This window comes from Canis lupus, chromosome 8 (genome assembly GCF_003254725.2).
Source record: "Canis lupus dingo isolate Sandy chromosome 8, ASM325472v2, whole genome shotgun sequence".
Lineage (NCBI taxonomy): Eukaryota > Metazoa > Chordata > Mammalia > Carnivora > Canidae > Canis > Canis lupus.
The window spans coordinates 13,650,973-13,674,880 of NC_064250.1; the positions used below are offsets into that span (position 1 = coordinate 13,650,973).

General features: G+C 35.3%; 1 protein-coding gene across 3 annotated transcripts in view; it reads right to left on the reverse strand.

Moving 5' to 3' along the window:
• BAZ1A (bromodomain adjacent to zinc finger domain 1A) overlaps window positions 1–23,908 on the reverse strand; it is an 89,527-nt gene that overhangs the window by 14,692 nt on the left and 50,927 nt on the right. For 2 of the 3 annotated variants that reach the window (XM_025442957.3, XM_035719821.2), the window contains 11 exons: window positions 21,336–21,431; window positions 20,535–20,673; window positions 19,104–19,250; window positions 14,277–14,372; window positions 13,930–14,154; window positions 12,257–12,422; window positions 11,880–11,993; window positions 8,588–8,712; window positions 3,967–4,563; window positions 2,214–2,377; window positions 1,346–1,500 (listed from right to left, as the gene is read on the reverse strand). In XM_025442957.3, coding sequence (XP_025298742.1) covers window positions 1,346–1,500; window positions 2,214–2,377; window positions 3,967–4,563; window positions 8,588–8,712; window positions 11,880–11,993; window positions 12,257–12,422; window positions 13,930–14,154; window positions 14,277–14,372; window positions 19,104–19,250; window positions 20,535–20,673; window positions 21,336–21,431 — 2,024 coding nt within the window. The remainder of the gene's footprint in view (window positions 1–1,345; window positions 1,501–2,213; window positions 2,378–3,966; window positions 4,564–8,587; window positions 8,713–11,879; window positions 11,994–12,256; window positions 12,423–13,929; window positions 14,155–14,276; window positions 14,373–19,103; window positions 19,251–20,534; window positions 20,674–21,335; window positions 21,432–23,908) is intronic. The other variant, XM_025442955.2, reaches the window with a different exon arrangement.

The window sequence follows — 23,908 nt, forward strand, 5'->3', positions numbered from 1 at the left end:
GGAAGAGTTTATGTTATTATTATTATTTTTAAAGATTTTATTTATTTATTCATGAGAGACACAGAGAGAGAGAGGCAGAGGCACAGGCAGAGGGAGAAGCAGGCTCCATGCAGGGAGCCTGATGTGGGACTCGATCCTGGGTCTCCAGGATCAGGCCCTGGGCTGAATGAAGGTGGCGCTAAACCACTGAGCCACGTGGGCTGCCCAGAGTTTACGTTATTAAAAAACACTTAGGTAAGACTTGAGTCTATTCCTCCAAATGCTTGCTTATTATCTGTGTAAGAAACAGTTTCTTCAATCTCAAAGGAGATTATGTAAGCCAGTAGGAAAGGGAAATAAACACGTGAATCAAGAGCTAAACTAAATACCAAGTCATTTAAGGAGGTCAGAAGGGCAAATATTTGGAGGGAAGGTGGATGAGACAAGGCTTAGGTAGAAAAGTTTTAGGTAGATAACCAATGATGAGCCTTAAGGACACAAATCCCAGGCTGCTCCCTTTTTTTTTTTTTTTTCTTAAGATTTTATTACTTATTTGAGAGACACAGAGAGAACACAAGCAGTGGGAAGGGGCAGAGGGAGAGTCAGGCTCCTCATTGTGCAGGGAGCCTGATGTGTGGCTCGATCCTAGGACCCCAGGATCATGACCAGAGCCAAAGCCAGATGCTTGTTAACTGACTGAGCCACCCAGGTGTCCCCCAGGCAGTTTACCTCTATACCTTTTTCTCTAGCTTCAATTTTTACTGGCTAGGACACTTGTAGCTGCCTCCTAAGTAGTTCCTTAGCCTCCAATCTCAGCAGCTAAATGATCATTTAAATGTACAAACCTATTTGCTCAAAGCCTTCAGTACTATGTCTCCTCTCCCAGTATCATATCTTCCTTTTTTTCTAGATAATAAACTCCTTAAGGGTAGTTATCTAAAATAACTATAAAGATAGTCAAAGTATCTATCTATAGATATACAGATATAGGTTCTGATTAATAATTCAAATAATAATTAAGCCTACCACAATTTACTAAGTTATCCTACACAAAAGAAAAATGGATAGTATAAAGTTAGTCACATTCTGAGATTAATAAAATCTTAAGTCCAAAGACTTCTTTTTAAGCTTGAGAAATTGTCATTATCTAACAAGCTGTCTTTTGGCTACACTAGCACAAAGTGGAGTAAAAGAGAGCCTGAGGTTGAAGAAAACGATCATTTCAGTGGTTACAAGTCTTAAAAGTCCTCATGATAAGATTTTAAAACAATTTTTTGAGGAAAAAGAGAATTTACTAAAATTTTCAATTTTGCAATTGAACTGCGAAGGAAAAGTGACAGTTTCTTTAGAAAAACCCTTTTTGTACCTGTCTTTTACTATGACCTTTGCTTGCTCATCAATTTCCATCTCTTCCACATCTTCATTCACAGTCTTAATGATCCCATTTTCCTTGTTCTCCTCACTTAACAGCTCATAACGTCCACTCTCTAATGCTGATCTCCAGATGTGTCGATCTGTAACCTGTAACAAAACCCAAATTTATCAACCTGGAAAAATGGCATATGTTGTTCCCACGAAGTATGAGATTCAATGTACATATGAAAAATTCATGAATATTCTAGAACAGATTGTGAATCAAAAAGGGATCTAAAAATAAGGTTACTAAGTGGCCAAAATGAAATTCATATCATTCATAGATGGAAGCTTTGGTACCTCACTTTCTATATAGGGAAATCATAATTCTAAGACTGGTCACCTGATAGTAGCAAAAAAGTGACAGATGATATAGCAAAGGAATGAACAGAACACACATATCAAGCATGAATTACTTACAGATTTTAAAAAGGTAACAAAGAAACCAATAAACAAACCAGACTCAGCAGAGCAGGCAGGAGCTAGTCAAGGAAGAAGAAAATATCCTTACACATTTTAACATCTCGGATGAAAATACCATAAAACAGATATTTAAAAAATACTAAAAATTAATATTAAAAATTAGGTCAATGATGTTCATTAAATTCTATTTAAGAAAGCAGATAGCCATACTGTATATTTAAGAAAGATCTCTACTCATATATACTTTGATACAAGGGAAGAAACTGAGTTTTCATAAAAAATGTATCACTCCCATGTATTTATTCAAACCACACATACCTTGCCTATACCAAGTAAATTAACAAATATGACCAAAACTTTGGTAATCAGGTAAATTAAAAATGGGAACAGATACAAACCTTGATTGCTCCTAATGTTCCCTGGTAAATTCTGTCTTCAATATCCAAAAGAAAATCTCTCAGCCTCAATTCAAGCTGTCTTTCTGCAGACATCTGAGCTGAATCATATGCAGTGGAAGATCTTCCCCGGCAATATGTAGGTTTGCTATCAGTTTGAGGTTTGTCTGAAATAGTTACCAATACCTTTATTATGATTTTCTTACTAAAAAATATGATTTCCCAAAAGTGGTAGTTATGATCATGAGATAATGGATATAAGAACATTTAATAAATCCTCAAGTGCAAAAAAAAACGGGGGGGGGGGGGCAGAAATGTTTGCACATTAGATATCTAATAAGGAACTTGAGTCTAGAATATTTGAAGAACTCTTTCTTACAACTCAATAAAAAGACATTCCAATAAAAAGAATGGGCAATGAACAGATATGAATAGACTTTTCTTTAAGGAAGATATACAAATGGCCAATAAGACCATGAAAAGATGTTCAACACTATTACTTATTAGGGAAATTCACATCAAAACAATAAAGTACCACTTCATACGTCTAAAATGGTTAGAATCTGAAAGTCAGACAAACCAAATGTTGACAAGGACATGGAAAACTTTTAGCCCTCATACACTCTTGGTAGGAATACAGAATGGTGCAGCAAACAGTATGGCAGTTCCTCAAATGATTAAACAGAATTATCACATGACCACTCTTAGGTGTACACCCAAGAGAAATGAAAACATATGTTGAGACAAAAACTTGTATGCAATGTTTACAACAGCATTATTCACAACTGCCAAAATATGCAAGCCACAGAAATATCCATCAACTAATATATGGTTACATAAAATGTAGTATGTATCTATATAATGGAACATTATTTGGTTATAAAAAGTATGAAGTACTGACATGTGCTACAACTTGGATGCACCTTGAAAACATTATGCTAAGTGAAAAAACCCAGTCACAAAAGACCATACATATATTATATGATACCATTCATTTAAAATGTTCAGACAGGGGAATTTACAGAGACAGAAAACAAATTTAGGGTTTCCTTTTGAGGTGATAAAATGTTCTAAAATTGTGTGATGGCTGGACATCTGTGAATATAATGAAAACCACTGAATTGCACACTTCAAATGAGTGGATTATATGGTGTATGAACTAATTCTCAATAAAGCTGTCAAATAAACAATTGTGATCTAAAGTTTTTAATGTGAAGAGAACTAAAGTAGTCATGACAATATGCCCCTAAATTTAACAGTTCTTTACCTAGAGGATCTTGTTTAGTGATATTAAAACTTATACCCCAAATGCCTTACTGCTTTCTCTTATGTGTTATCAATGAACCAGCCATCATATAGAGATGCTGCTCCCTGATCTGCCGTTGCAGCAATCTCCAAAGAAGTGATCACTAAGAGAACCTGTCCCTGGACTCTCAGCCAAAATCCTTAGTGACTGAACTCTCAGTATCATGTCGAATTTCTAAAATTAATGTTAACCTTAGTGCCTTAGATATCAGGAAATGAGATCAGGAAGAGGATGGATCTTCACACATTGCCGTTTCTCCGTCCAAGTGGAACCCAGCGACATCTAGAGAACCTTGTTCTCTAACTGGCAAACATTCTCTAACTTGCAAACTGAGAGCATGGTCCAAATGGAAAAGAAGGTGTTTTATATATAGCTTTACAACAAATGTTTAAGCCTGAACTAGAGATTATGGGGAGAGAAAATAAAAGAAAGTTTTCAATGAAAATTTACCTGAAAAATGAAATTTCTCTTCAGAAAAATGGGCTAGCTGTGCACATATTCTGCTCTTCTCTTGCAACAAAGTTTCTTTTAAGGCACTTTCTCTATGTCCTCTAGAATTAAGAGCTTCAATAAGCTGGTCTAGCTGTTCACAAGAACTGTAAAAGCACCACCGATTTGGCTTATGCACTGGTTTTGGCAGTTGCACAGAATCATCACATGGACCTTCGTCAATGTTGGAGGTAGATTCAGGCGTCAAAGACTCTCCAGTTTTAGTGGATACCTGAGGATCTTGAGACTGTATACTATTCTGAAATGATGAAGGTCTAGGCAACAGCATGTCTTCAGTGAGACCAGAATAATCCTCTTCAATAAATAATCCAGGAATAGAAGGAAAAATCCAATATCGCCTATACATGCGGTCTCGGCCCAAAGGAAAGATATTGGTACATGCTATGGCACTTTGGATTTTTTCCAAGAGCTCTTTCTCTTTTCGTTGATGTTCCTGTTTTAAAGCTTCTTCCTCATCTGCAGTAAGAGGCTCTCTTGTTACACAGTTGACCTCTTCTTGTCTTGTAAATTCTTTAAATCCATTTTGTCCCCTTTTCCCTGTAGTTTAAACATTTTATTATCACTATCACATTTCAAATTTTCATCAGAAAAACAAACAAAGCTATCCTAAGTTACCTTGTATTATGGACCAAACTGAATGCCCCTCAAATTCATATGTTGAAATCCTAAACCCTAATGTGACATATTTGGAGATAGGGTCCTTAAGGAGGTAATTAAGGTTTAATGAGTTCAAAGAGTGTGGGGACCCTGTAAATCAGGACCAATATCCATGTAAGAAAGAGACCAGGGTGCTCACTCTTCACACTTGTGGGCACAGAGGAGCAGTTCTGTGAGGACACAGTGAGAAGGTGCTATAGCAAGCTGAGAGAGGCCTCACCAGAAATCAATCCTGCTGGATTTGGACTTCCAGCCTCCAGAACTGTGAGAAAATAGATTTCTGTCATTTAAGCCTCCCAGTCTGTGGTATTTTATTATGGCAGCCTAAGCAGATTAATACACTATGCTGGTAAGAAACTGGTATATTTAAATACAGGAGACACACAAAAAACTGCAATCTCCATACTGGATAGTGAGGCAGAGTCTATTATTCTCCAACATATGTTCAGTCCTTTCTCTAAGGCACGAGTCAGCAGACTTTCATAAAGGGCTAGCTAGTAAATATTTTTAGGCTTTGTGGGCCATATGGTTTCTGTCACAGCTGCTCAACTGTGCCACTGCTGCATGAAAGCAGCCATAGACAATATATAAAGGAACAAGCATGGCTGAGTCCAATTAAAACCATGATCATTGAAATCTGAATTTCATATAATTTTTGTATTACAAAATATCATTCTTTTTCCCTCAACTATTTAAAAATGTAAAAATGTAAAAAACCAGTTTAACTGGATTACATAAAAACAGGCAGGGCAGATTTGGCCAATGGGCTATAGTTTACTAACCACTGATTCAAGGTAACAGAACCCCTAATGCTTAGTTAGGTACCTAGCAGTTCAAAAGAAGGACACTTCCCAGCGGGAAACGTTTCCCCAGGAAGTATGGCTACATAAGAAGCTTCTGATCAAAGAGATGGGAGTAGAATTCTGCATTATATGTAACCTGTGGGTTGTATCTCTATTTTCCTTCTTTCAACTAGCCAGAATGACGCCATGGGGATAAATCATTTTGGAACATGAGGATGGCAGCAAAACCCTAAGGATGGCAGTATGAACAAGACAGAAAGAGCCTGGATTCCTGGTGAGCTGCCTGGCCTTTTATGATGTGTTGAATTAAACTTCTCCCATTTTAGGCACTGTCAGATTGCTTAGATGGTCAGGGAGTCAGTTTTCTTTCTTTCCTTCCTTTCTTTTGCTTGAAAGCATCTGTATGAGATTAGAATTATCTGCTTTAAAATTTGGGAAAATTCACCTATAAAGTTGTCTAGGATTGAAGTTTTCTTTGTAGGAAGATTTTTTTTTTTTTAAATTCAGAAAGAGTAGGAGCAGGGTAGGGGAGAAGCAGAGGGAGAGAAAGAAACTTAAGCGGGCTCTACACTGATCTCATAACCTGAGCCAAAACCAAGAGTCAGATACTGAGCCACTCAGGTGTCCCTGTAGATTTTTTTAAAAAATATTTTATTTAAATAAATAAAGTAAATAAGTAAATACTTGAGATAGGAGCAGAGGACATAAGTGGGCAGGAGAGGGAAAAGCAGGGTCCCTGCTAAGCAGGAAGCCTGACACAGGCATTTTTATTAAAGATACATAAATTTATTACTTATTTGTTTATCTTCATTTATAAAGATTTTATTTATTTAAAGACTCTACTTAACAGAGACCAAGAAGAGTACAAGCAGGGGGAGTGGCAGGGGGATAGGGAGAAGTAGGCTCCCCACTGAGCAGGGAGCCCAACGAGGGTCTCAATCTCAGGACTTTGGGGATCATGACCTGAGCTGAACCAGATGCTTAACTGACTGAGCCACCCAGGCACCCCTGTAGAAAGATTTTTAATATTGGTTCAAGATCTAATGGTTTAGGACCATTCACATTTTAAATTTTCTCATGAATCCATTTTTTTTTTAATGAATCCATTTTTTAAAAATGATTTTATCTATTTGAGAGAGAGTGAGAGGGTAGGGGGAGAGGGAGATGTAGACCTCCCACTGAGCAGGGAGCCCAACATAGGGCTCGACCCCAGGACCCAAGGATCATGACCTGAGCAAAAAGCAGATGCCCAACTGAGCCACCCCGGCAGCCCTCATGAATCTACTCTCATAATGTGTATTTTTCTAGGATTTTGCTTTTGTCTCCACTTTTTCTTTTCTTTTTTTTTTTAAAGATCAAAGCAGAGAAAATCAGCATCATACAGTGCACTGGTTTTCATTTTAATTTTTTTTAAGATTTTATTTATTCATTCATCAGAGAGAGAAAGAGACAGAGAGGCAGAGACACAGGCAGAGGGAGAAGCAGGCTCCATGCAGGGAGCCCAATGTGGGACTGGATCCCAGGTCTCCAGGATCAGGCCCTGGACTGAAGGCGGTGCTAAACCACTGAGCCACCTGGGCTGCCCTTGTCTCCACTTTCTCAAAGTAACTGCCATAAAACTGTATGTGCTAAAAAAAAAAAAAAAAAAAAAAAAAACTGTATGTGCTGTCCCTGTTTCTTTAAATTTCTACTTTATCTATAGTTATGCTGCTTCCCTTTTCAATCTTAACCTTACTGAGACTCCCTTCCCCCTGCCCTCAAATCAATTTCAAGAAAGCTTTGTCTAGTTCATATCTTTTTCAAAGAACAAACTGTTGGCTTTGCTGTTCTTCTCTATTACAGTTTTACTTTCTATTAATTTCTCCTTATATCTATTGCTTCCTTTTATTGAGGGATTTTTCTGTTATCTACCTCTGACTTCTGAAATGAATACCTAGCTCAATTTGCCTTTCTTCTTTCCTACTAGGTATTAAAACTAGAAATTTTCCTCTTAAGTAGAGGGACTGTATCAAACAAGTGTTAATTGATAGTACTGATAGTCTTTTTCAGTATAGATTAGTTTTATTTTCTAGTTTCCATTTATGGTTTCTACTTTGACCAATTACTTAAAAATGTCTTAAAACTCTAATCAAATGAAGACTTTTTGTTTTACATTTCTAAATCAATTGCATTATAATCAGAAAATATAGCCTCCACGATACAGATTTTGTCTACTTGTAATAACTATTTAGCAAATAATTTAGAAAAAAAAGATACCAACAAAATTATAGGCATAGAATACAGTTAAAAATCTCCTTTAATAGTTGTTAAATGAAGATAGTTAAAGATCTTCAGAAGTAATCTGTATCAACAACTTTTAAAAAAATGTATTCCCCTTGATCCAGCAATTCATGAAATTATTTTAAGGTAGTTGATTTCTATTCTCAGCATATGGAACCTATTAAAAGCATTACTGACTTTTATATTTCTAGCACCTAAAGGGCACTTAATGCATGTTGAATGAGTATGCAATAGAATAAAAATTTCTATTTGGCCTAATATAAAATAGTAAATACAAAAACTCAACAAAACTCGCTGACTAACCAAAAGTTGGAAGTTATGAGAAATGGGCCTATTAAAACAATATGAAAATTGAATTAAAAAAACAACAACAACAATCTGAAGAGGTGCCTGGGTAGCTCAGTCAGTTAAGCATCTGCTCAGGTCATGACCCCAGGGTCTTGACATTGAGCCCTGAGTTGGGCTCCCTGCTCAGTGGGGAGCCTGCTTGTCTCTCTCCCTCTGCCCCTCCTCCCCCGTTCATGCTCTCTCTCAAATAAATAAAATCTTAAAAAAAACAAAACAATATGAATATTGTCACCCTTCCCTCAAGAATAACTTATATGAGAATAAAAACTAAATATAACTTCCAACACCATTTTTTTAAACAAGATGGTCACCATTTAAAAAACTTATCACAGCTATGAGTTGAGCATTTAAGAAACATATACACCTTGGAATCACAAATGAAGTAATCTAATACATATTTCAGGATAGCTGAATTATAAAGTGCCTTATTAATTAAAACAATCAGGCATGCCCTTAAGAAATTTCTGTATTACCCCTTCTTCCTCTTTTATGTGATCCTGGGTCATCTTCATCCTCAGTGACTGTGTCTTGATCAAGTTCCTTTTGCTCTGTTTCTTTGCTTTCAGTGCTAGTATCAAAATCTTCCCTTTCTTCCTCCCTTAATGAAAAAAACAAGGATTATTTTCATTAATGAATATGTAATTCCATTCATGAGGTATTTATTGCCTGCTTATGAAGTGCTAGCCATCATGTTTAGGAAGTAATGGACAAGAAGACAGACACAGAGTTTATATTCTTGCAGCGAAAACAGATAATAACACAATTATACAATTAAAATTTGTAATAACTATTAAAAAATGAGAAGTTCAAGGTGCTATAAAAGCAATTCAATGAGAAACAAATCTAGTCTCAAGAATCAAGAAAGCCTTGCCTGAGGGAGTGGCATTTAAACCGAGACTAGGGAGACTGGGCAGGCGTAAGATAGCAAGTGAGAAGAAATCTCCATTTCAGGCACAGGGGATATCATGTACAAAGGCACTGAGCTGAAGAGAAAAGGAAGGAGCTTATCATTTTGAGAAAATAATAAAACAAAAAGAAGTTATCCAAGAACTGGATGAGAAAAAGGCAGGGTTAGATCACACCTGGCTTTGTAGGGCATTATTCAAAAAGCTATGGGAAAAGAAATAGAAGAGTTTTAGAAAAGGGAAATGATGGGTTTAGAAAGCACTTCGGCTGCTATGTGGAAAATGATCGGGGAGAGAAAGGAGATGAGGGGAGACAATGGGTCACTGTATCAGTCCAGGCAGCTGGCTCGGAGGTGATGGTTGGCTCAGACTAGAAAGTAGATAAGTAGACAAATAGTAGAGGAGAGCAGATAACATTTCAGATAAACTAAGTAGGCTGAATGACAAGACAGATGTTTTATCTAATTCATTATGCTATCCAAATTAAAACTAAAACTGTATGAACCTTGAAATAAGTTCTACCATTTGTGTTCTTTACCAAATATCAAATGTTCTTAGGAGCCAGAGAGATAATGTAAAATGAGTGAAGCTAGGCTAGATGAGTATTAAAAAAGTACGAAATGGTGGAATCTATAATGTGTTTTTTTTTTTTAATTAAGAGATCACAAGGGAAAAATCTGTAAGTATAGGAGGTGATGAATAGCAACTAAACTTATGTGGTAATTATTTCATAACATAAAAAAATAATAAAATAAAAAATTATTTCATAACATATGCATATATCAAATCATTATGTTATATACCCTAAATGATTAACACAATAAGTCAATTATACTTCAATAGAAATCCAAAAGGTTTATAAAATTTAAAAAAAAAAATCGAGCTATAACTCACATATCCTAAAATCATCATTTTAGAGTGTATAAATTCAGTGGTCTTTAATATATTTACAAAGTTGTGCAGACATTACCCTTATCTAATTCCGGGACAGTTTCATTATCCCCCAAGAAAAACTCTATAGCCATTAGTAGTCACCTTCCATTTCCTCTTCCTCACTACCCTGGTAACAACTCATCTACTTTTTGCTGTGGATTTGCCCATTCTGGACTTTTTATCTAAAAGGAATCATACAACAACACATGGCCTTTTGTGACTGGTTTCTTTAACTCAGCATAATGTTTTCTTTCTTTCTTTCTTTCTTTCTTTCTTTCTTTCTTTCTTTTTTTTTTTTTTTAGCATAATGTCTTCAAAGTTTATCCACATTGTTGCATGTATGAGAATTCTATTCCTTTCTATTGCTGACCAACATTCTGCTGAAGAAATACATCGTTTATCTATTCATCAACTGATGAACATTTGGGTTATTGCCTTTCTTTTTTTGCCTACTAAGAATAATGAAACTATGAACTTTTGTATATACATTTTTGGATGAACATATGCTCTTAATTCTCTTCAGTGTATACCTAGGAGTGGAACTGCTGGGTTGTATGGTAAACAAATGATTTTATTATCTGAGAGACTGCCAAACTTACCCAAAGCAGCTGCACCATTTTACATCCACCCGCAATGCATGAGAATTCCAATTTCTCCACATTCTCACCAACACTTCTTATTGTCCCTTAATTGGATTACAGCCATCTAGTGAGTGTGAAGTAATATCTCATTGTGATTTTGATGTGCATTTCCCTAATGACTAATGATGTTGAGTGTCTTTTTCATGTGCTTCTTGCATATCTTTTTTTTTTTTTTTGAGAAATGCCTATTAAAATCCTTTGCCCATTTTTTAATTGGGTTGTTCTTTTATTGTTGAGTTATAGGAATTCTTTATATATTCTGGATATTAAACCATTATTAACACACAATTTGTAAATATTTTTTCCCATTCACTGGGTTGTCTTTTTTTACTTTCTTGACAGTGTTCTTCAAAGTACAGAAGTTTTTAAGCTTGAATAAATCCAATTATTTTTTTTCTTTGATTGCTTGTGCTTTAGGTATCAGATTAATTTTGCTAATCTATCCAAATTCCATTTCTTAAAATACTGTTGATGGCCATATAAAATACAGCTGTTACACGTTTGTGACCTATGACCTTACGAGTTAATGGGTATTTTTATATGCAAATATAACTAAAAGTCAATATACTAATATCAGAACACTGAGATTTATAGAACCTTCCTCTGCAATTTCATAAAAAAATTATTTCTGCAAAATTTGAATATGGTTTGCCATCTACAATATGCAAAAATTCCCACTTGTTTTCAGAGCCTATTTTCATCCCAAATATTTTCAAATTGCAATAGAGTATCTAAGTCACTAAATTACTTAATGTGCTTCCTTCTTCTCCCTATACCAATCTATTAAAACCTCCAATTTCATCCCTATTCCTCAATAAACTCAGAGGAGTTTTGTGAAACACAGTGTACAACTGTGATAGGTGGTGGTGGAGTGGGGAGATACCACTAGTAATGCTAGAAATGTATTACTGGTTTAAAATAGACTATTGAAAGGTTTTCTGGGCAATTATCATTTATGACATTAATTCTATGAGAAAATGAGTTCTAGATTCCCTGAAAGTATTTTTTAACATAACACACGTATACCTGAGGACTCCCTATATGTAAATTTCATAGGCCTACTGGTATAATTATTATGTACCTATAAATAAAAAACTAGAAAACTAGTTTTTAAAACTTCAGCATTTCAGACCTAGACAGAGGGAGAATGCCTGATGCGACTTGATCCCAGGACCCTGGGATCACGACCTGAGCCAGAGGCAGACGCTCAACCACCATGCCACCCAGGTGCCCCTGATTTTTATTCTTCGTATAAAGTCTGGTGAGCACTGTAATTCAAACCATACCCAACAGATATATCTGCAGCTGAATTTCTTTGTTCATCTTCCTTCAGTTTTTCTTGTTTCTCTTTCATTTTCTGTTCTTGTTCCTTCAGTTTTTCTTCCTTCCTTTTACGAATTCTGAAAGTTAACATAAAATATTAGTCTATTTGATGGAAGATACTTTTAACTTTTAGTATCTTGCCTTTAATAAAAAAAATTATGGAAGGTGCTTTAAATGTTATCACAAAATCATAATGTAGTAATTCACTCATAATCTCTTAGTTAAGCCATCACACATTAGTGTGAGCCAGTATCACATTACAACCCGATGTGAAATATCGTTTTAGATGCAAAGAAATAAACAGCCTTCATTAGCACAACTGACTATAATTATCTCTTACCTAGCAGCTGCTTCTTCCCTCTCTTTCCTATGTTGTTCTGCTTTTAACTCCCGGAATTCTTGCTTTGCTTGTCGTAATATATCAACATAATCTTCAATGAAATCCCTAGTAGAAACTAGGGTCAGTAGTTTTCCACAGAGAGCATGAAGTATCTTCATTTTTTCTCCTGTCAAAAATTGGTAAATAACTTCTGTATCATCAAGGATAAAAAAGAATTGTTTGAAAAATCTTAATTTGTGGCTTAATGTGAAAATGCTTAATAAAGAATAGGAAAAACCTCAAGATCAAACACGCTAATGGCATGTCTTCAGAAAAAAGCACCTCTGAATCCAAATTAACAGATATGTGATATACAAGGCATTTCAAATACTAATAAGTACCATATAGACCAGTTAAATAGACATGAAAAATTCTCTAATGACAGAATTTTTTTCAAGTTTTAATTTTTAGGCTCACTTAGGAAGTTCAAATAAAAAATGTTATTACCATATGAAATTAAAAAATGGCAATAGGCAAATCACTCTGAAAATACTGCACAAAAACACTACTATAAATTATAAAACCTATATAAATCTTAGCAATGAAGACACTCTTATTACATGTTCTCTTAAATAAGCATATTAAATTAAGCTTTACATATTTGTGCACCGTAATTTTTTTATTTAAAAAAGGAAGTGAAAGGGATGGCTGGGTGGCTCTGTGGTTGAACGTCTGCCTTAGGCTCAGGGTGTGTTCCCGGATCTGGGAATGGAGTCCCGCATCACGCTCCCTGCAAGGAGCCTGCTTCTCCCTCTGTCTGTGTCTCTGTCTCTCTCTCTATGTGGGTCTCTCATGAATAAATAATCTTAAAAAAATGGAAGTGAAAAATAACTTCTTCTTAACTTTATTTTTTTAAAGAATTTTAAATTTATTCATTCATGAGAGACAGACACAGGCAGAGGGAGAAGCAGGCTCCCCAGAAGGAGCCCGACACGGGACTTGATCCTGGACGATGGGACCAGGCCCTGAGCTGAAGGCAGACGCTCAACTGCTGAGCCACCTAGGCGTCCCCTGCATCTTAACTTTATATACCGTTTCTCATATCTCAAATTCTATTCAAGTAAATGTTAGAATTTAGCAGCTACAGCCTAAATTTCTGATACACTGACGAATAAAAGTGAAAGTTAGCTAATTCTCACTTTAGTAGATAAACCACAAATTTTTAAAGTAATAGAAAATCCAAATGAAAAAGAACAGAAAAATCAGAAAGAGTTAAAGCTAATACGAATTAACAACAGTAGTCTCCATTTGGGTCACTAATTGTATTCCAACAATTTTTTTAAGGACTGTTCTCGTTCTCTTTTAATTAAAACTGCTATCAGGGTGCCTGGGTGGCTCAGTTTGTCGTCAAGCATCTGCCTTTAGCTTGGATCATGATTCCAGAGTCCTGGATCAAGCCTCAAACTGGGCTCCCTGCTCAGCGGAGAACCTGCTTCCTCTCTCTCCTTTTGCCCTTTTCCTTGCTTGTACTTTCTCTGTCTTTCTCTCAAATAAATAAATAAAAATCTTAGAAAAAAATAATTAAAACTGATATTATCTAACACTTCTCATCAGTACCTAGTTTTCTGGGCTAAAGAGATAGAAGAGGGGAGGAAGTGGGCAGGTTATACAAATTCCAACTTGCAAAGTTTTACCTGGTGTCAAATCATACACTGAAGTGCTTGCCAATTTCTTCACTAGACTGGGATTGCTCAAACGAAGCTCCATACAGGCATCATCTGTTGCATCAAATCCTCCTCGCTTTTGGTATCTATACTTTGCATTTGCTGATGTTACATCAGCCCCTGAAGCTAAGATGTGCAGTCTGAGGATTTCAGAAAGAGTGCAGCTATCAAGATCCAAGCTTTTCAAACTGCAGCCTATAGTTGTTAAAAAATGAAATAGTCATTTAGAACATAAGCAATAGATTCTCAGCAGTGTAAAATGTACCTTTATAAAATTAAAAATAAAAAGCCAATAAAAAAAAAAAACCCACACATACCCTGGTGCAACTGCGGCCATGCAGCTGCCAAAGATGCAACTGCAGACAGTGCAGATTTTGTGGGGTCTGCATCTTCATCCAAAGCCTCTGTTAAATCTTTAAGGAAATAAACACTTTATTCTAGTGCAAATCAAAGCTGGAATATTTGGGAATAATGCCTTTTTAAAATGATGAAAGGAACAGCAAACAGCTTAATATTCAGGAGCCTCAAAAGAACCAACACTAGGTACAACAAGCATCATTCACATCCTGCCTAGTGTCCACCTAGAACTGTAAATACTAAGACAAATACTAAGACATGTACTACACTCATATTTTCCTTAGTTAACATAGAAGACAATTCCCAAGTTATCAAGATGCACATATACATTCCAAAAAAATAGTAAAATGCCCTTTAGAATTAAAAACAAATCTCCTCACTCAACATAACTTTAGAAAAGTCTACTTTCAAAACCAGAGTGTATTTGGAGATCTCCAATCTTTTATAAATATTTTAAGATCGAATCATAACAAAGTATGGGTTATAATCAGAAAACCAGCACAAAGAACTAAAACAATGATAGCACTGCTGTCTTCTAACCACTGATTTATCCTCTTCATTTAAAGTTCCTGTTTTTATTTTGAAGACTCTCCAATTCAAGAAACAACAGGAAGATTTCCCTGTATTTTCTAAGTAAATTGCTTTAACTCTGAAAATCATGCCTAGCTTACAAACAGAACTACAGAGTAAATCTACTGGCACAAATGTATTTAAAGCATTAGCATATACAATTATTCCTAATTATAATACACAAATGATAAAAAAAAACAACTAAGCCTACAAAACTTCAAGCTTACAAAAAACTCTTGTGTTTTTTTTTTTTTTTTTTTTTAATTTTTATTTACTTATGTTAGCCACAGAGAGAGAGAGAGAGAGGCAGAGACACAGGCAGAGGGAGAAGCAGGCTCCATGCACCGGGAGCCCGACGTGGGATTCGATCCCGGGTCTCCAGGATCGCGCCCTGGGCCAAAGGCAGGCGCCAAACCGCTGCGCCACCCAGGGATCCCAAAACTCTTGTTATATCATAGTACAGTGGGTGTAACTTCACACTGAGTCAGATAATACATACCCTAGTCTTAGCTCTGCCAGTCCCTTAGTTCTTAGTTGTGTTGTCTTTAGACAAGTCGACTTAATTGGCTTCATTTTTCTTAAAGGAGTGAGTCTAGATCAGTATTTTAAATTCTTCAAATATTTCTTGGGAGTACAATACAAAAGAGATAAAAGTTCCCTTGTTCAGTGGGATATGGAGATGATAATCCTGCCCAATCATCTTGCCAACTTTCCTGCAAGTGGCACTGAGGAATCCCTGTACAAGTCACAGCATTCCATGGATTAGAGCTGGAAAATCACTGGGCTAAACTGGTTCCATGGTTCCTTAACCTTCCATTATGTTTCCCTTCTGAAAGTTCACAAGCTGACAAAATGAACCTCAGAGAACAGAACTACTGTCCTTTACTAAAAGGAAAAAGGCAGTTCTGGGATCATGTCTGATTACAATCAATGACAATTTCATGGCGGTTAAAGAAAGAACACTACCACAAAGGAGAAGTTATCTGACTAAACACTGCATTATATGCAGAAGTTATCCCTACCAGGCCACGAATCCAGTTTAAATGACAGACATTATGTTCTTCCTTACCAAGGAAATACTAGAACTAAAACTTCCTCGATTTTCATTTTACATGGAAAGCCAAACAAAATTAATAGGCACTCTAAAATTAACAACAGTCTTAGTTACAGAGCTATAAAAGTGGACTGGCACTCTTCACCACATTTAACCTATGTTATCTGCAGTAAGTTTTAATTTCCTAGGACAAAGTTACAAAGGCCTTAGGAAATGGACAACCAACAATATGAGAGTTTATTTTTAATTGTGTTAAACTAGCATAATGAAATATGTATTCTTTAATTCAATTATCTACAAAAATGGCACTCTCACAAAACTGCATTATTACTCTAGGATTTGCTTAGAGACAGTTACTTCGATACATCATACCAAGAAAATACATTTGACCCTTGAATAACATGTGTTTGAACTCTGTGGGACCACTTATAAGCAGTTTTACGTAGAGTACTGTAAATGTATTTTCTCTATACCATTTTTTCTCTAGCTTCCTTTATTGTAAGAATAAACCATATAATACATATAATATACAGAATGTATGTTAACTGTTTGTATTATCATTAAGGCTGCCAGCAGTTAAGTTTTGGGAGAGTCAAAAGTTATCCGTGGATTTTTGGCTGGGAGTGGGGACGGCTGGCATTCCTAACCCCTGTGTTCTTCAAGGGTCATCTGTACAGCTGAAAGTTTCATTTATCATCATAGTAATCTAGAATCTACAATTCTAACACTAAACAATGAGATTTCAGTATATACACAAAACTATGTTATTTAAGGAGGATGCTCTTCCTCTTATACTTTGAAGGCTTTTAAGCTCATGATGTAAGATTAATTTCCAAGATTTGATACAAAAAAAGGGAGATCAAAGGCCAAACAATTCAGATCTTCTTGAAGACAGATAATTTTATAGGCAAGGCGAGGGAAACAAATATTAAAATTTTCAACATCTTTGCCATATTATGAGGCAATATAGCATAGCCATTATGAGGCTCTAGAGCAGACTGGCTGAGTCTGTATCCCCCATCACTTTATTAGCCATGTGTCTTTGGGCAAGTTACTTACTCCTTAAGTCAAAGTTTTTTTGTTAAAAGCAGAAAATAATTAATAATAATCTACCAATCTATTATACCTATTTATACAACAAGGATGGTAAATGAAATATTGCATATATAGTGTTTAACACTATAAAACTACATAGTTTAAAAAAAATAAATAAAACTATATAGTTTTATATTTAACACTATAAAAACTAATAGTTTTTTATTTATTCATGAGAGAGAGAGAGAGAGAGGCAGAGACACAGGCAGAGGGAGAAGCAGGCTCCATGCAGGGAGCCTGATGTGGGACTTGATCCCAGGACTCTAGGATCATGCCCTGGGCCAAAGGCAGATGCTCAACTGCTGAGCCACCCAGGCGTCCCCATCTGTTGCTTTCAGAAAGGACTGTGGCAAAGCTTTTTTGTTATGGCGATAGGAAAACATGAGGAAAATACTTGGGAGAATAGCCTAGGGTCCCTACTATAACTGAAATAACTGTAAAATGCAGCCAATACAACAGGGAAGTGAAAAAGGGTGGAAAAATTCCAAAACATATTTTTTCCTCTCCCTGACATTTAAATAAATAGCTTTAAAAGGAACACTAAAACCTCTATTTAACGACCAATACTTATTCAGAGGTAGACCTTGTATTAGTATGTATAGATAGTCCTATACAGGATTAGAGCTGTAAAAATTACAGATCGAACAAATCATGAAAGGAACTTACAATGGCAATACAAACGCCAATAGTCACATATATTTTTTCTTTATGCTATCTGATTTTCCAACATAATTTCCTTGTCACCCCACTTTTTGTCATTACAAAACTACAAAATTCGTCTGCCTCAAATTCTGAATTAAATACAAATTTATACCTTATATTATGGTCAGAACTTGGTCCATAACCCTGTGATGTTACTGGTCATTAAAAGAACTTAATGGCTAAAAGAATGAGTATCTGCTACATTTTCTTAGATAATGCATCTTTAGTGCTGGTACTTGTTATCTCAGAAAATCTTTAGACTTTTATCAATGGTTTGCCCTTCTAATTTCCCTTTAGTTCAGTCTCATTTTATGGACTAAGTCATCTGAGATGATAAAAGGGACAACACTATTAAAATGACCTTGATAAGGGACCTATGGTGGTTAGCACTCATGTTAGAGAATATATTTTGTTTGAACTCAGGCTGTAAAATAAAAAGATAATCAACATCAGATGCATAGTTATCATCATCCTGTTGCTTCAGGGACCAGGCATAAAAATACAAGCTCAAGTTATCTAAGGTCAACAATACTATCTGAATGCAACAATGTCCCATCTTTTTGTATAGAGAATGCTAACAAAATGTCTCCCAAAAGTTATTTCTTATTGTGAATTTTTATGCAAATACACTTAAGTACTGTTTAAAAAGGCTTCCGATCCTAAATCTTTTATGTGGCAAAGTTCACAGAGAGTATGATTCAGGAAGCAAATCAATCTCTTAATACAAATGCTTAACAATTCCTCTGGTTAAGGTAAGTTCTAAACAAAATAGTGATCATACTCTGTTTTAAAAATAAGAAAGGGTTTCTCCAAGAATTAGTCCTACATTAATATGTGCCATACACTGACTTTAGATATTTAAGTGCACAGAATTTAAACAGCAAAATTTCTAGTTCAAACTGTTGGTGAAATAAAAAAATTAAATTTTACATGACTCTTATCTACAAACTGTCACATCTCAAATGAAATCAGCAATAGCATTTTCAATTTAAAGTAATGATAACAATAATTAAAGTATTTCCTAGGTGGAGGCAAAAAAAAATCATTGCCATTTAGAAGAATCTCTTGGAATTAGAGATGCTGGTCAATGACATCTGTAATGCTCCTAAATCATAGGGGAAATCTAAAGGAATGAAAAGCAAGATAGATTGTGGGATGGGAGTAGATATTTTAAGGTCATCAGAAACAGGATATATTAGTTTTTATGAAACTGATAATGTATTGTTCATATATGACTCAAGAATTGGGGAACATGAACAGTTGTATTTTGTAACTGTAAAATCAAGGTAAATTTTAAAATAACCTTCAAAAATCAGTTCCAAAGCTACAAAGCTACTATCAATCAGCAATAATAGTGAATTCTGACCTTTGGTGTCAGCATCCGTTATTTGCTCTTTGGCTACTTCCTCTTCTTCTTCAGCTATCGCCTGGAAGATGGCAGTCAGGAAGAAAAAAAGCAATTCACATAGTGGGCCTTCACTGTCATTTCCTACAAGAGCTTCCTCTAACACTTCTGTGAATAAAATGTTTAAAATGAATTTAAAGTTCCGTTCATGTACTGAAAAAAACAACTCCATTGGAATAATAAACATTTTAATCAAACAACAGCCTGTGTAATGATTTTTTTAAGTGTCTATTTATCAAAGTAGAGTATTATCCAAGGCAAAATAAAAAAACAAATTATAATGATTACAATGAAATATAATAAAATCATAAGCCAAAATCACTACATTCAAGAAAAGCAAAATTAGCCTCCTCAGATCAATATTTTCATTTTAAGTTTAAATTTCAGGTGCAAATTAAAGCACATATTAAAAATCATCATTTTATTCTAATTTGAATAACAACTCAAAAAAGATTTGTTATTGTTGTCCCACTGTTCTCAAGAGCTATGTGGGACATTACTGTTTACCAAGTAGTGCAAAGGAGAGGTAATCATTAGTATTAGGTGTAATCTTAATATTGTATCCAAGTCATAAATGTTTCTTATCTAATTTATCTTACCTAAACCAGCATTGTTTAGACCTTGGTCTGTAAGGCACAATGATTATGCCTCACTCTGCTCATAAAGAGAAACTGATGGAATGTAAAAGCCCTCCTGAAGAATATACTTTTATTAAAATAACAATGGCATTATAATTCTGTCTTTGAGGGCTTTATTTTGATTTTAAGAAAATTATCTAGCTATTTGACAATTAAAAATCCAAAATGAGATTCAAAGCCCTCCTTAATGTAGTTCTTATGATGTTTATAAAAGCAAAAGTACAGAGGCAATACAGAATCACAAATTAAAGGTAGGCAGTAACTTGTCTCTAAATGCAGCTGATGTCAACTCCTTTCTCCCCTGAACTTCCATAAGCCATGACACCTTCGAGAAGAGGAATCTATTCCTTCATTCCTTTAAATCCCAGCAGGCCTGACCAATGGAATATGACAGAAATAAGGTTTGCAGTTCCAAGCCTAGCCTTTAAGAAGACTGGCAGTTTCTGTCCTCTTCTTTTTGGAGCCTTAGATACCACATAAGTAGTATATGCTATCCTGATGGAGTGGGACGCCATATGTAGGAGCACTGAGGCACCAGGCATTTGTATGAGGAAGTTATCTTGAACACCCACCCAGTCAGGTAAGCCTTCAGATAACTCCAGTCCCAGCCACTTTCTGTAACCACATGAGAGACTTCAAGAAAGAGCTGGACGGCTAGTTCCAGTGACTCTATCTCTCTAACTTTGAGAGATAATGATTTATTATTTTAAGCTACTAATTTTAGGGTGAACTATAACATAGCAATAGCACTTGCCTAGGGTTACTCCCTCAGGAAACTCATCCTGAAGATCAAAAAGTTCCCCAAAAGCATTAAGAAACTCCAAAACCATCAGAGCATCACCAAAGATTTCAGGAGGTAGTCTAGTCTTCACTGGAGTTGGTTCTGGAAGTTCCTGGAAGATTAAACAATTTATATAACTATTTAAGTCAAGTACAGAAAACTGTAAAAGGTAGATATATACTTTTTACTGAGTAAGATTTATTTCAGGTAGACTAGTGATTCTCAACCCTGGATATTTATCACAATCAACTTTGGAACTTATAAGATTATGGTTGCCTTGGCCTTATGCCAGCTTTACTAAAGCACAGTCACTAGGGACATTTTTCTTTACCAAACTAAGAACAGCTTTGGGCTGATGTGTATTTCTGACAACACTTCTAATTAAGAGGGACTTTTAACCTAGATTCTGAGATCAAGGCATTAGCTGCATCAATATTAACTTTAAAGCAGGATCTCCTTAGGATATGGAATAGAATTAATCTACCATCTACTAAATTTAGAAGAGATTCCTTATGAACTGAGATGAAATGATAATACTGGATTATCGGCGATCATACAAATGACAAATTATATCTGCAGAATGAGAATTATTATCAAAGTTTGTTATAAACTACTAACAGTGTCGCTTCAGAACTCTTAAATACTGCATTTGGTTAATTAGCTATTTCTTCTTAAATATGAAGAAGCCACTATTAAAAAGAAAGAAAAATTTCATCAGCAAAGCCACACAGCACATAGAGTATGGGTGTGAAATATCACATAACATGCTTATACCTTAAGATCATCACATTCCATATCTTCTCTAGGTTTACTCCACTGTTTTAAGTATTCCATATATTTTCGCTTTTCTTCACGTAATTTTTCTCTTTCCTAAAACATAAGGTTAATAAAAATTTGTATAAGAATTTTATAAGGCAGCATCAGCATCATCTAGAAACTTGTAAAAATTACAAATATTTGGGCCCTAAACCAGACCTACTCAACAAGGAACTCGGGTTGAGACCCAGCAGTTGATGTTTTAGTAAGTCTTTCTGGTGATTCTGATGCATGGTAAAGTGTTAGAACCACTGATCAAAACAATGCCTGCCTAACACAATTGCTACAAAGATGGAAAATGTCTCACACAGAGTAGCCCCTGGATAAATATTAATTCAATCTGACTGCCTATAGCGGCTCTTCTCCTACTTCAAATCAATTGAATCTTGACAAAGTAAGGTAACAAATTATTAGAGTACCTAAAATAAAACCTCCCCCCATATTTGTAACCTAGTTATTTTCAAGATTCATTTAAACCTAATAGCCTAAGGACAGAGGGACGGGTAAGTAAAAGCAATATCAGAACACAGTTGGTAGATTTTTTTTTTTTCTTTTAATCCAGGTCATCAGTCTTGCTCATTTGGTCTTTTGACACCCTTACTTTTTGGTTCTGGTATTTTACACTGGAAGATAAATAATGACCCTAAAAAATCTCCAATAAAGCAGAGTGCAAATAAAATATTTTATTTTATATTATATTTTATAATTATTTTCCAACAAATATTTAACATGTTCATATTATTCTCTTCCTTTGAAATTCAGGACCACTGGAGGTAACAGATGTGAACTTATCAAATTTTCAACATATAACGACTAGAGATAGTTACAGAACTTACTAATTGTGCTTTAAGTAGTCTGCTATAGTAAGTCTTCCCCCTACACCCCATAAGATGGGTATTCTCATTCACTATTGCTAAGGGTGTAAAATAAGCATGTTTAGCAAACACATATCTATGTATGTGTATAGAAAAAGTGTTAAGTATCTTTACCCTTTGACTTATTATTCTACTTCTATGAATTTATCCAGGGACATAATCCAAAAACAGTAAAGACTTTTAATTCATAAATTTGAATAGGGTACCATTATTGATGAGCAAAAAATTTTATCTTATTTTATATTATTATGTTTTTTTATGAGCAAAAAATTTTAAAGCACTTACCTGTACTTATCTGATTAACTATCATGCAGTTACTAAAAATCCCACCTTACTTATTACTTAATACCAGGAAGAAATAGTTCAACATTAAACAAAACAGAAAAATTACAAAATTACAGATGCTGCATCTTTTTTAAGGCCCAGAATAAAGATTAGAAATAAATTCAAGTGTTAAAAAATGCTATCTCTAGGGGCACCTGGGTGGCTCAGCCTGTTAATCATCTGACTGTTGGTTTTTGGCTCAGGTTATGATCTCAGGGTCTTGGGAAAAGAGCCCCATTATCAGGCTCCATGCACAACAGGGAGTCTGCTTGAAATTCTCTCTCCCTCTCCCTCTGCCCATCCCCTCTCTCAAATAAATAAAAAAAAATTTTTAAATGCTATCTCTAAATATAACCACATTTAGATTACAAGTGGTTTTTTTGTCCTCTACATTTTCTTGAGTGTACATATATTATACCTCCACATCCATCCCAATGGCCTATTTGAAATAGTTCAAGGAACTAGAGGCAATTTAAATGCGCACAGGGTGTAATAAGATCAGCTAGGGCTATTTGTGAATATCCTAGAAAATGAATGACACTTACTGACTCAGGAGAAAACCAGCCACAGAATTCTCTAAGGAATATCTTATAAAAATATATAAAAGATATATTTTTTTAATAAAAGATTTATTGAAAAATCTATTTTTACAGATACTTTGTTCTTCAAGGAGAATAACACTAATATTCTTGATATTTGTAGATTCTATTGCATTTTTCTAATTATGTATTTTACTTTTGCAAGTTTTATGGATATCATCTTCCATAAATTTGGAAGTCTAAATAATGAAGAAAATGGACTTTAGAATTGTATTAAGGGGCACCTGGGTGGCTCAGGAGGTTAAGTGGCTGCCTGCAGCTCATGATCCCAGGGTCCTGGGATTGAGCCTTATGTTGGGCTCCCTGCTCAGTGGGAAGTCTGTTTCTCCTCTCTCTGCCCCTCTGCTTGTGCTCTCTTCCTCTTTCTCACTTGTGCTCTCTCTCAAATAAATAAAATCTTTTTAAAAAAAGACTATTTATTTATTCATGAGAGACAGAGAGAGAGAGAGAGAGAGAGAGAGAGAGAGAGAGAGAGAGGCAGAGACATAGGCAGAGGGAGAAGCAGGATCCCTGCAGGGAGCCCAATGTGGGACTATCCCCACACTCAGGATCATGCCATGAGCCGAAGGCAGACTCTCAACCACTGAGCCACCCAGGCATCCCAAATAAAATCTTTAAAAAAGAGAAAGAATTGTACTTAAGAGGTTTTGGGTATAAAGGCATGTATATATATACGTTGAACTCTAAATTATTCATTAAATTTTCCAAAGCAAAAGAAAGCTAAACCAGTAAC